Consider the following 12,955-nt stretch of genomic DNA (forward strand, 5'->3'; position numbering starts at 1 on the left):
AAAGGGGTGAGAGACACTTCGAGCGAAAATAGCGGGGAGGTGTCAGAAGCAACTGCAGGGAGACCTATGCTTCGCCGGAAGCTGTCACGTCGTGAGTCCAGGAGACGCGTTTCCGTTAAGGAACTTCTTTGCTGGAAGCGCTTCCGCAGACAGCCACTGTCGGACTCTACAAGTGACTAGAGCAGACATGTCTGAGGAGCTCTGTCACACACAGAGGTTTGTGGGGTCGCACAAACTCTGAAGGGGCACTATTTTAAGCACAAGCAGCTAATCATCCCCTGATACCACCAAACCTTTCATTGAGTTACTGGACTAGTGGATTTCCACTGCAGAGCTTATGAAGTCTAAATTCTGGAAACACAAATGTTTTTTCTAAGTTAAGCTATAAAGTCACAATTCTCAGTACTGAGTATATGTTTACTACCTGAAGGCTGAGTAGTTAAGCCTTTTATTGGGATGGATGGAAACCTCCAAATTACTAAGGGCCAACTGCAACTTTTAGAATTAGGAAACAACTTTCCTTCCATTTAAAAATGGCTAGACACTCTCATTGAGTGTTTCAAGATGTTACTTGAATCATGCAGCTTTGAGGCCAATGTTAGAAACTGAGATACAAAAGCTAGGAGCTAAATGGCACCTTCAACCTAGGTTATGGGTGCAACAATGGAATGTCTAGGCACTTTTTTATAACAAGAATACAAAGCTCAAAACGAATGAACCTCAGCTAAAATATTATGTTCATTTCCCCCATGGTCTAGTCTTTCCCCTGCCCACCCCCCTAATATTCCTAAGAGGGTCTCTTCTCCAGTCTTCAGAGAGTAGGTGGAAGAGGGGAGGCAGAAAAAGGTCCTCCTTTCCTTCCACTCTGCTCTTTTAATCTAGCTGACACTTGTCTGTCTGACTCTAATTATTCAGCATGACTTTGATTAGATCGCTAGTCATATTCTGAACGTTAAACTAAGCTTTTGGGGCTATGCATTTTATCGAAATTGTAATAACCTTAACAGAGTTTAAACCAATAGACAGACTGCATTATACTATTTGTATTTGGAAAACCAGATGTCATCACCTTGTCAAAGCACATTATTATAATACAATATGCACCTTTCTATGATACTACACTTTACATGAATAGGTTACCAGCAGTTTCACATTGTGAATGTATAATCAAGTCTTTGAAGTGAAAAAATTCCTGCATCCCTCTTTTCCTTTCCCATATCTGTCTTGCTCAAACTATGCTTTAACACATTGTAGGGCATAAGGCTAGTTGAAAAAGTGTGTGTGTATTCCTTTACAATGTTTACTTAACCAAAAGAAAAGGTTATATGGATCTATTAAGTGAGCTGAGCTACAAAACCTATTATAATTTGGAAATTTAAACACCCTTTGAACTGGGCTTCCATTCATTCATCAACTTTGACACAGTAGTCAAAAGAACGTTTCAGAAAAACCTCAGAAAGAACACAGGGTTGTTTGCAATGGCAAAGTAACTTCATGAATCAAAGCTATTACCTGAAAAACAAATCCAACCCAAACAGGGAAATGCTTAGACTGGGTGGCTTCAAATAAAAATGTTTGTCACTAACGCTAATTACTAAAAACAAATTTCTGCAAGTGGAATACATAAAAGCTTTGGCACCTAGAACAAGCTTTAGTAAGAATAAACTAGTAAGATTTGCAATAAGGTTTATTTTTATTTTTTTTAAAATGCCCTTAAAATGGGAAAAAATGAAAAAAATGAAAAATGAAAAGTTAATTGTAACTAACAGTTGGTATCCACAAGAAAGCTTCTATATGATGGTGCTTTTATTGCCATGCAGGATTCTAGCCTACTGCATATTGTATTTCATAACAAGTGTGGGAAGGAAACAGTTGCATGTTTGTTTGTATTAGAACTTTCTGATTATCCAGTTATTTTCCAATGAAGCCTGGGAATTTGCCTTTACAGGATTTTGCTTTCATTCCAAGGCAGAAAACTTCCTACTTGCATAATGGGTCAAGGACTGTCTCCCTCATTAAACATGGTAGCTAAATGAAAAACAAGTTACTAATCTACTTCTAAAAGTCACAGATCTTTAAGAGCTCCGCAACTTCCAGAATAATAAAAACAGGAAAAATAAAAACGTATGCATCATGATGACTTCTTAAGAATATGCTAGTCTTGCCATGAAATATACCCCAAGGAGTGATATTCTCACTGGGCAGAGAAAAACTATAATTCAAGGTACAGGAACCACTAAATCCAAAACCCTGTCAGGCTTCTGCTACCAAGGCAGAAGATGGGAAGAGAAGGAAGCAGTTGTTCCTTTGCCTCATTTCCCTTGATGTTTTTTTTTTAAAAAAGATCCCCACTTGGAACACCTTCTTTTTGCCCCCTATGCTGTTGGAACATTCGCAGTGGAAGAGCCATAGTTGCAGACCCTCCTGGGGCAATTGGAGGAGGCTTCCAAAAGCAGGCATCCTGGATTGTGCTCTTAGTACAGCATGACCATGGCACTCTTCCAGATATAAAGAGGTAACAACTGATCTGTGCCTGGGCACAGGACGTTCCACCTTGATAGGATTTAAAGGATGTAAAGAGTCTGAATCCATGGGCATCTATCTTACAAGTTCCATGGAGTATTGCTGACTTTTGAATTAGACAAAGCATGCAATATCTGAAAGAAAACCATCCCTCCTGTCCCTATCCAAATTTCATTCAAAATGAAAAAGGGGTTTCCTATTAAGGCTAGAATTAAGGTATTTTGATATTAGTATTTGTGTGAATTTATATAAATCGTGTCCTCCCTAAAAGAGGGCATGTGTTGCAGTGAGACCTGGAGACCAAACTCCAGGGTAGGTAAGATTGGATAGCCACAACATGTGATTGGTAGGTCCCTCAATGTTGGGTTCAATCTGGCCAATGGGGCGCAGTCCAAATGGATCGATGGACCTCTATATACCCATGCAAGTGCCCAGAGCTTCCTGTTTTGGCTTGTGCATTCAGAACAGCTAAACAGCATGTCCTCAGAGCTGCCTGAAAGGTTGCAGGGAGCTAGTTGAATCAGAGCCTATGCAACCACTCACCTTCTGTAATCAAGAAAGCTGTGGCCTAAATTCTGCAAAAAACCAAAACTAAAATTTGAGTCAAGTGTGACTTTATTTAGTGGGGAGGTCTCTGGGTCTGAACACACAACTAGGGAAACACAATGTTGTCTGGACCTGAACTTGTTATGGTTTCTGCCAGAAGCATCATAATATAATCCATTGCTTGGATAATAGCAACTAACAAAATCTACAGCATTTGCAACAAAGATGGGTGCACACACCCAGTATAATTCATCCAGGTTTATTTTCACTGCTGCCAACAATAGTTGCTATAAAATTATTTACTATATCAAACAATAATGTTTAAAGCTGAAGTTGTATTTTCTGTTAAATAACATTTTCCACTTTAGTGAGATTTTTCAAAAAGGCATCACATGGTATTAAAAACCAAACACTGCGTTTCTGCAACAATTATGAATGTCTACAGCAAATACCATGTCATCTCAATGGGACACATTTTCTGCCTTAGGCTGTTGCATACTCTCGTAATGCAATCTGAGGGTGGTCCTTTTAAGATGGATATGACTATACTCAGTATGTGTTTATTTAACAGCAATTCTAATTTAGTGTCCAATTAAAACTCTTTAAAAAGTTTTATGCTGATGGTGTTTTCTTTGTTGGGGTGGGGTGTTCACAGTTTTCCTGGATTTGGTTTTGTGTAGATGCCATCCAGTGATGGGATTTTGATTTATCTAAGGTTTTAAAATATATATATTGGGAGGGGAATAGAAAGATGAAAATGAATATTCTAATCCTAATAAATAAATAAACAGAAAATGAATATTCTAATCTTAATAAATCCTATCGCGTGTCCACACATAGGATACTGTAGTTACATTTTACATGCTGCAAGCAAAAAAGGACAGAGGCAGACATCTATGCTGTGTTCTAGGGATCAAATCAAACAAATGAAATAGGTTCTTGAAAGATTCAGCCTAGATCCAGTCTTAGCATATCCTTGCAATTATCAAAACCCTATATTTAACACTATTCAAGCAGTCATAGTTATGCTTGATTATCCTCTATGATAATGCATGAGAAGGGCAGGAATATTGTCTATTCCCTATCATTAAATATCAAATGCATTGAAAATTATAGCAGTTAGTGCCTAACAGCTAAATCAGATTTAGTCTGATACTAAATTCAAAGGGAAGTGAAAGGAAACTCTTTTTCAGTACTGCTCTCATGTAAGAAAACAGGTTCTAACACGAAAATTCAACTCTACTGGTTAAACAATTTAATTGCCCACTATTGTTTTGATAAGATAGAAGAGCAGAACTAAATAAATCTGCCCTTGAGGTTTAATGCAGCTGTTATTTTACCTTTCTCCCTTTCTACCCCCAGAAAGGTTAATTGCTTCACTAGTCAACAGAGCTTTAATTGGCATTTAGGAGCATAAGAGTTGCCTAGTTGGGTCACAGTACAGGAGATTTAGTCCATTCACAGCACAATCACAGTATATGTGGAAGTAAGTGCCACTGAATTCAATGAAGCTTATGCCACAATGTGGGTACAGGATTGCAGTCTACTAGATCTCAACTACAAAATGGTTTTCAACAAGCCATGCAAAGCAGTGACCATCACCTATTACAGATTACATAGGAAATGGCAAGAATGCAAATACATTTGCTGACATTCTGAATGAGACAGAACTATGTTCATTAAAGGACCGCTCCTGTTGTTTTCCAAAAAGCTCACTTTTTAATCTTATTTTCTACTTGCTACAGCAGTCACACTAGAAGCTATGAGTGATCATCACAACTAGTCTCTGCTGTGCCTATACAAAACATATTTTAGCTTGTCCACTGGTATTTGATATGAGGATAACCCAGTTTCCCAATCACACTGAGCTGATTTGTTTAACCTCCACTCTAGTAAATGTTGGTGAATCAAGAACACTCAGTTAAAAGAGTAAAACAAGAAGAAATGTAGTTCCAGAAAGTCCACAAAGCAATTTAATACTTGCATGCATTTTAATACTTGCATCAGCTGCTGGGTAAGGACTGTGCAACTGTAATCAATACAAATAAAGAATACTTCATGCAAATTCCAACAAAAGATTAACATTAGCATGCCAAAACAAAGCACAAGAGATAAATCCGCTGGTTACCTCTAGATTTTCTTCCATGAATGTATGCTTTTCCAAGGAGCTGCCAGGTTGGTCTGTACAGGTCTTCCAAATCTAATTGCCATCTGTCTGGTTCAAGGTACTTGATAAGTTCCTCCACAGTACTAAATCCAGCAACAGCATTGTTTAGCAACTCTAATGGTAAAGCTGAAGGTGGTAATATTGTTGGGCTGGCAGATTCTGTCTGATGTTGTAAGGAGAAAAACAAGCATCTTAGGTGCATATAATGATAGTAGTTAATCTCTCTCTCTCTCTCTCTCTCTCTCTCTCTCTCTCTCTCTCTCTCACACACACACACACACACACAATGATATCTGTTGAGACCAATATACCTTTAATCTATGGAAAAGCCTTCCTAGAGAAGTTTGCCTAGAACCATATTTATGATCTTTTTTGCCCCTAGGTGAAGGCTTATAATTCACCAACACCTTAAAAACTCCTGGGCTTTTCATTCTATGGCTTGTGTTTTGCTATATATCTGCCAGAAATAACATTTGTTATGCTTTTTTATTGTTCTATATTGTATTTTGGTCTTTAAATTTCTACAAGGCAATCAGACAACATTTTTTTTTGGGGGGGGGGAGTTTTCATACAAATGCTGTCAATAAATGCAAAGTCAAGTGAAAAATAGTGATAATCTAGGACTAGTCTGATCATCTCCATGTTTTCTTAGGCATTTTACTGTTCTCAATGGGGCTTACTCCTAGATAAATCTGCATAAGATTGCAACATATTTATTTTGCATATTACATACAGTTTCTTCTTATTTTCATCACACAGTTCACTCTTACCAAAGCTGGGTTATAAAACAAACTATTGTACAACTTTGGCAAATATACTCAATAGACTGACACAAAATGATAAATGGTATGTCAGTAAACAATTAAAGTTAATGGCACTCTGAGGCTTTGAAGGAAAAACATAATTCCATTACATGCAATTAATCCCTGCAAAAATGCCAACACATACATTTGTCATGTATTTAGCATTAGTAAAAGCTGTTTTGATGAGTGAGCAGAATTGGTCTATATATTTTGTTGAGCAATTATATGAAAATACCAGCAGTAAGAGAGACAATATTCTCAGTAATAGAAACCTAGATTGCAATATGCCAACTGTTATGTACTGAAGTTCTCACCCTGGGCCAGCAGGGGAATACTGTAGATAGTTATGCAAATGAAGGATCGAAAGTGACATTCAGTGATTGGATAGTTTTAGAAATTTGCTACAGTTACATTGTTCTGGAGCTCTATATAAGCAGGCTGACTGAGCTCTTCAGTTCAGTTCAGTTCTGTTCTGGCCTCGGAATAAAGAAGAGCTGTTTGAAGAATCGCTGCGTCGTCTGATATGTTCACCCACAACTTAACACCAACAATTGAAAGCAACCGTGGCTCGTGGCTATTACAGTTATGAATGATATGCATTCAAGATTCCCCATTCCAGTTTCAAAAGAGCTGTTCAAAATCTCTTACTGCCAACAGAAGTAACCATCGGTATAGGCATGGTTCTGGAGCACAAGAACTGCTACTTCTACCGTTAGAGCCTGACATCCATTTTTGCCTGGTCAATGGCAGCTTGATTTCTGTACTCCCAGCTCCAGCTCAAGCCCAGCTAAAGGAAAATTCTCAATCCCTAACTCCAGGTTGAAGAATACACATGCCATGTCTGAATTCTGGGAAGATTCACCTACACTGAGCCTTGGAAAAAAATCCAGTGTTTCTGCTTTCAGGATTCTTAAATATAGAATATTGCTTTGTAAGGATTTTCACATAACTCTGTGAAGATATTAAGGGACGCAGGTGGCGCTGTGGGTTAAACCACAGAGCCTAGGACTTGCCGATCAGAAGGTCGGCGGTTCGAATCCCTGCGACGGGGTGAGCTCCCATTGTTCGGTCCCTGCTCCTGCCAACCTAGCAGTTTGAAAGCACATCAAAGTGCAAGTAGATAAATAGGTACCGCTCCAGCAGGAAAGTAAACGGCATTTCTGTGTGCTGCTCTGGTTCGCCAGAAGCAGCTTAGTCATGCTGGCCACATGAACCAGAAGCTGTACGCCGGCTCCCTCGGCCAATAAAGAGAGATGAGCACCGCAACCCCAGAGTCAGTCACGACTGGACCTAATGGTCAGGGGTCCCTTTACCTTTACCTTTATGAAGATATTGAATATTTGTTTACACACAAACATGCATGCCTTATGTGGGCACCCCTAAATTTCAAAGATCCAGCCTTGCCCAGGAAGGAGACCGATTTCTTTCTTTAAGTTTCACTTTACAGTTTGGGAAATATCTGATCACAATTCTCAGTTATTGTCATTACTGAAAAGACAGGTAGTGGAGGTCATAGTGAGAAGAAGCTCACTGGATGAGTCAATTCAGTATGTTGTGGGGGCAAAAGAGGCAAAGCCTGTGATAGAAAAGGCTACAGGAGAGCAACTGAAAATAAAGCAGTAGTCAACAGGGCATCCTGATTTTTGCCAATTAGGGCAGGATGCAATAAAAAATATATACCCAGAAATCTATTTACATTCATTTAAAACATCTTTAAATACTAGATAGTTCCGAATATTTTATCTCCGCCATAGTACTGTATGGGAATAGGAGAGCAAACTATAAGTCATGTATAAATACTTTAGGTCTGCCGCTGCCTTATAGTGAAGCCAAAAATGACAATTAGTATTGGATCAAGTGGAATTTCCTGTTCTGCTATTTATACGGCATTTTCCTGCACACATTTGAAGCTATCAAAATATAGTTGGCTTCAATGCAGAGAAAACCTTTTCCTGCAAGACCTTTGTGCTTTCATTGAGGGCAATAAAAACTATGCTCTGAAAACCTAAACGGAGCAAAAATATTAAAATAAAGATTGTCTTGATTATTTGTACAGGAAAACCCTTCAGAGCAAATAAAGATTCTGCCATTAGCAGCTTTTAATGAAACAGTCAAAGGACAAGGACATAATTCATTACTCCACCAATTCTGTAAGTCATATTGAAGACACCACCACTATGCTGGAAGACATTATTAGGACAAGGCAACTATGTATCTTGGAAACTTAGTTTTTTATTTCAAAGAGATGCAAGGATGATAATATTCCTGTATTGCAGGAGCCTGGACTCAATGACCCCCATAGTCCCATCCAACTCTACAATTCTACGATTCAATGACTAGTTTTGTAACACCTCTACAACCCACTCCTCTGCCTTCATTGCATACTCAAGTAGCTGTCTAGCTGAACTTTTTGTATTGCTCAGGTTTTAACATCTAGTCCAGAAAATGGAGTTTTAGATCTCCCTGCGACTCATTTACAAGGCACTTTGAGGGTAAAGTTGCTTGCCTCCCTAACAATCTTGTTGCCATATTTACATTCACTGCAGTCTCCAGTGAGGACTAGCACAGCATCACATTGGAGTAGATCAATGTAGAAGCTGCAGCTAGTGCAAAATACAGCGGCATAACTGCTCACTGGGACAGACTATTGCCCCTATGTTATGTGACTGCTGAAAGAAGTGCATTGGCTGCCAACTAGCTGCTGAGTTAAGTTCAAGGTGTAGGTGCACAAAGCCCTACAAAGCTTGGGACTAGGGTAGCTAAAAGATGGTCTTGCCCCATATACACCCAGCTGATCACTATACTCTGCAGGAGTCAGCCTTCTACAGATGACATCTCAACAGTAGGTCAGCTCCTTATGATATATGAACTGAGCCTTTATTGTGGCAGCACCTGCTCTTTGGAACTCCTTGCTATATATCAAACAGGAGGTGTCTCTATTGCTTTTTGGTACCTAATGAAGACCCTCCGTGTTCAACAAGTCTTAAGTGGAGATCTTTATTTCAGCCTGTATCTGTACTGGATTTCATTTCATTTATTTTTACATATGATTTTTAAAAAGGTTTTATGGTTGATATTTTTACTGTGAAATCATGCCAATATATTTTATCTGCAGCAAATAATAAATGAATGTAATATATTTATAATAGTAAAAATTGGCTTTTCAATCTGGAAAGAACCACTCAGTAGCATACCTAGATGTTGGCAAAGTGTGTACGAAAAGAGTTTCTCAGCATATAATCCTGCAAGCTGAGAATTTGATCTATGTGATCCCGGCTGCTATCCTCACCTGGAAGCAAGTCCCATTGAATTCAATGAAGCTCAATTCTCAATAGACATGTATTTAATTTCTCTGTAAGGTGGTAATATGTAGTTCTGAAACTGACACACAAACTAGTGTAAAAAAGATACAAATAGGAAGCAGTGCTGCCTAAAGTCAAATTTCAGTGGCTTCATTGAAAAGAGATTGATGTGATCATGGCCAAAAATAGACTTGAAGAAATATGTCAGTGTTGTAGGACTGAATTAACAAAGATGCTTCCTGCCATTTTTCATTTAAGCTTTTTATCACCAAGAAGTTCTTCAACAGTAAATTGCAAAAATTAATTACTTAATAAATATATATTTATTCTTTAATGAAAGAGCCCAATTTTCTATTTGCAGCTAATAATATCTGAATTATTACTGCTTTCAAAACAGTTTTGCTTATCTTCTGGTAAGTACATGGCCATATATTAGCTATTTTCTTGCCAATATAAATTCAAATATTTCTCATTTACAGTGAGTCGTTCTTTCGCGCTCCAGACGTACACATACTCTTCTCAGAGAATGTAAGTTTACCTTGTGTGTCCTAGCAACACATGCAAAATATTTTAGTCTCTGAACTTCAAAAAGAAAAAAAGGCTCAGCTTTCCTAAGCCAAATATATACAGCAAGTTAAAAACTGATAAGATGCCTTTTCACCCAGCACATAACTCCAGCATGGTTAGTTAGGAATGTTTATTGCGCTTACTGTACTTTTATACAGTAAGAAATATTAATTCAGCATGGCGAGGGGGGGGAGTGTCTTCCAAGTTCATCTTAATGAAACATATCTATATTCCTATTTAGCTATACCAAAGCTTTATGCATTAATCTGAATGTTAAATATTTTAAGAAGATTGAGAACTGGTGTTTCTGGCAGGAACAACATTGCTGGACACACTAATGCCCTGGAATAATTTATTTAACATGGGGTTTTTTATACTCACAACTAACTAAAACATTTCATTTAGAAAAGCTTGCAATAAGGAGTTGCTTTATGCTATTCCTTTTAAGTAAGAGTGATGGAAGGAGGGAAGACTGGATATATGTTGTGCTTTTATAATGGAATATGGAGGATCTTTACAGAAAATGCACACTTATTCTAAGTAACAAAGTGAAAGGATAACCTAGAAATAAAATATGTGACAAGGTTGAAACTGCAGGAATTCGATGCTTATAAAATGTATCCTAACAAGCCTTGGCACTGTCAAGTACAGTTCACTCAAAGTTCTAAAGAGGTTCCAGTAAATTGTGATCTCATATCTTAAACCAAGCCAGATACCATCTTTTTCATTAGAAATCATTATATATCTATGCATACAAGAATTAACATGCAGTTTGAGCACAAAATTCTTATTTCACTTGGGGAGGGGATAAACAGGCTGTTATAGCCATGTAAATCACATCCCATTAAGATGGTGGCGTCAACCTCATAAATAGATTTTAAACAAATTCTGGACTGGTGTCTAAGCAGAAAGCTCCAGCTGTCTATGCTCAGGCAATGAAACATATCTAGACAATCACCTCTTAATCCAAACCCATGCAGGAGAATTTTGTTACCAATGTTGTTGGTAAGAAGGCTAACAACCCAAGGAACTAAGGAAAACTAAAAGTACTTTCTTAAAGTATTTGTAAAGCCATCAACTATTTGCTCAAATAAGAATAATTACAAAGAAGCAAAGTATGGACGGAATAAAAAACAGGATTAATGCCAAATCATTGGGATAAAATGTGCAGCAACTGCACTCAGGAAACATGCCATTTATACACACACATCTCAGGCCCAGAACATATCTTTAGATACCAGCCCCATCTCTATTACCATTAACACATAAATTCTTTTCCCAACATAAACAAGCCATTCAATGCTTCCCTTTCACTTTCCTAGCAGAAAACAAAACTTTTTTTTTCTTTCACAGCTGCCCCTCCTTCTTGCTATAGCAAAAGTTCTCCATCCCAAACATTTCCTAGACTTAATTTATGCTAAGGCTCAATAAACCTCAGCTCAGAAATCTGTTTTCAACATCAGCGCTGAGTTCTGGAACGGGGGGCAGTACTTATGAGCATGTGCAAAGTGCTTTCCACTTTCCTCCAAACTACTGTCTATTGACCTACTTGGCATTTAATAGTCGGTTGTCGTCAAGCTTGTTCTGAGCAGCGGTTTTCATGAAAAGGGGCTGAAGCCACAATAATTCTCCTCAATAATGTAGCACACACTTCAACATCCCGATTCATAAAATAAAGATGCATTTTCTCTCTTTTTAAACATATTTTATTAACATAGTGGAAGGAAGAACTTTCATTTTAAAATGTTCATCGACTAGTAAATTAAGAGAGGTCAAGCAAGGACTTCCCTTTTCTAGACTCCTCTTCCTTCTGTGTACCAGCCCTACAGGTTTCTGCTGCAACTTCCTTCCTTGCCTTTAACCAATTAACAAATCAGTTATCTCTTATCACCTGCCTCTTCCTTGGGTCCCTCCCTTTTTTTTAACAAACTTTGTAAATTTTGAAGAAATAAAGACAATTAGCCAATACTCATTGCACCCATTTTGCATTAAGTACTTTGGGAAGCTTTGGAATGAAAAGTTCAAAGAAGGAGAATTTGACATTTGCTTTTAAAATAACACATTTTATACCAGTCTCAGGGAAGTATATTAAGAATGCAGAGGTTTGTATAGAACTTTTGTAGACAGTGTCTTCATGATGCTAATTCCTGGGCTACAGCTTTAGCTAACATAGGTATGTATTATGAGAGAGAGGGGGGGAAACATACAGCTGAGGCAGAAAAGTTTATAAATATAAATCTTTATCTCTATTTCACAGAGAACATTTAAAAGCTTACCAGAACAAACAATCCGAGATACCACTTTATTATCCTAAAAGGCTATAAATGAGCTGTACCCAGTAGTAACAAAGTCTTTGCGTACTTATATGATGGGGATGTGGTCAGCCACAATTAAAGGATGCTTTCTTTTCAAGAGCTTTAAAAAAAACTACTCATATGAATCAAAATATGGGAAACTTTATCAAAGCTAAACCAAAAGTAAGTGGCTAGCTGCAATGTGCTTGGAGTCTGAGAACATGTTTGTCTTTCTCAGATTTCACATAGCAGCCTGCTTGTGAACTGATTACTTTGCAGTGCCACTGGGAGAGAGTGATCAATGTATCATATACCACAGGAAGGATGCAGTCATCTCTGAGCACTCATCTCAACATAAAATTGAAAATTAATTGCACTTGGCACATCCTTCTAAGAGAGCCACTATATGTCGAGTTAGGCATTAATCAGCTCTAACCGTAAATCTATTTGTGAAATCCACTTCACAGAACTGTATCAGGGAGCAGGCGACAAATGGTTTATGAACTATATTTGATCTTTGGTGTACTTTCTAGAACTACTGTACTGAGATTCTTGAAACCACACTTTTATTTGTTTTTGTTTTTAAAATAATGATTGGTTTTCAAGTACTGTATTGTGTGTTACTGTTGCTTTAGGAATGGAATATGTTTGTTGGAAACAACCCTGAGGTAACTCTGTGTGATGAATGGTGGTCTGTTATTTGGTAAATAAATAAATAAAAGTGTAGTGCAGCAGTGCAGGAAAAAAAGCCCT

At 37.8% G+C, this 12,955-nt stretch overlaps 1 protein-coding gene across 1 annotated transcript in view; it reads right to left on the reverse strand.

Moving 5' to 3' along the window:
* Nucleotides 1-12,955, reverse strand: part of PDGFC (platelet derived growth factor C) — a 105,286-nt gene that overhangs the window by 8,647 nt on the left and 83,684 nt on the right. The window contains exon 4 of the mRNA XM_082237279.1: nt 5,198-5,399. Within this exon, the coding sequence (XP_082093405.1) occupies nt 5,198-5,399 (202 nt within the window). The remainder of the gene's footprint in view (nt 1-5,197; nt 5,400-12,955) is intronic.

Source organism: Podarcis vaucheri, assembly GCF_965113315.1.
Source record: "Podarcis vaucheri genome assembly, chromosome: 9".
Taxonomy (NCBI): Eukaryota; Metazoa; Chordata; class Lepidosauria; order Squamata; family Lacertidae; genus Podarcis; species Podarcis vaucheri.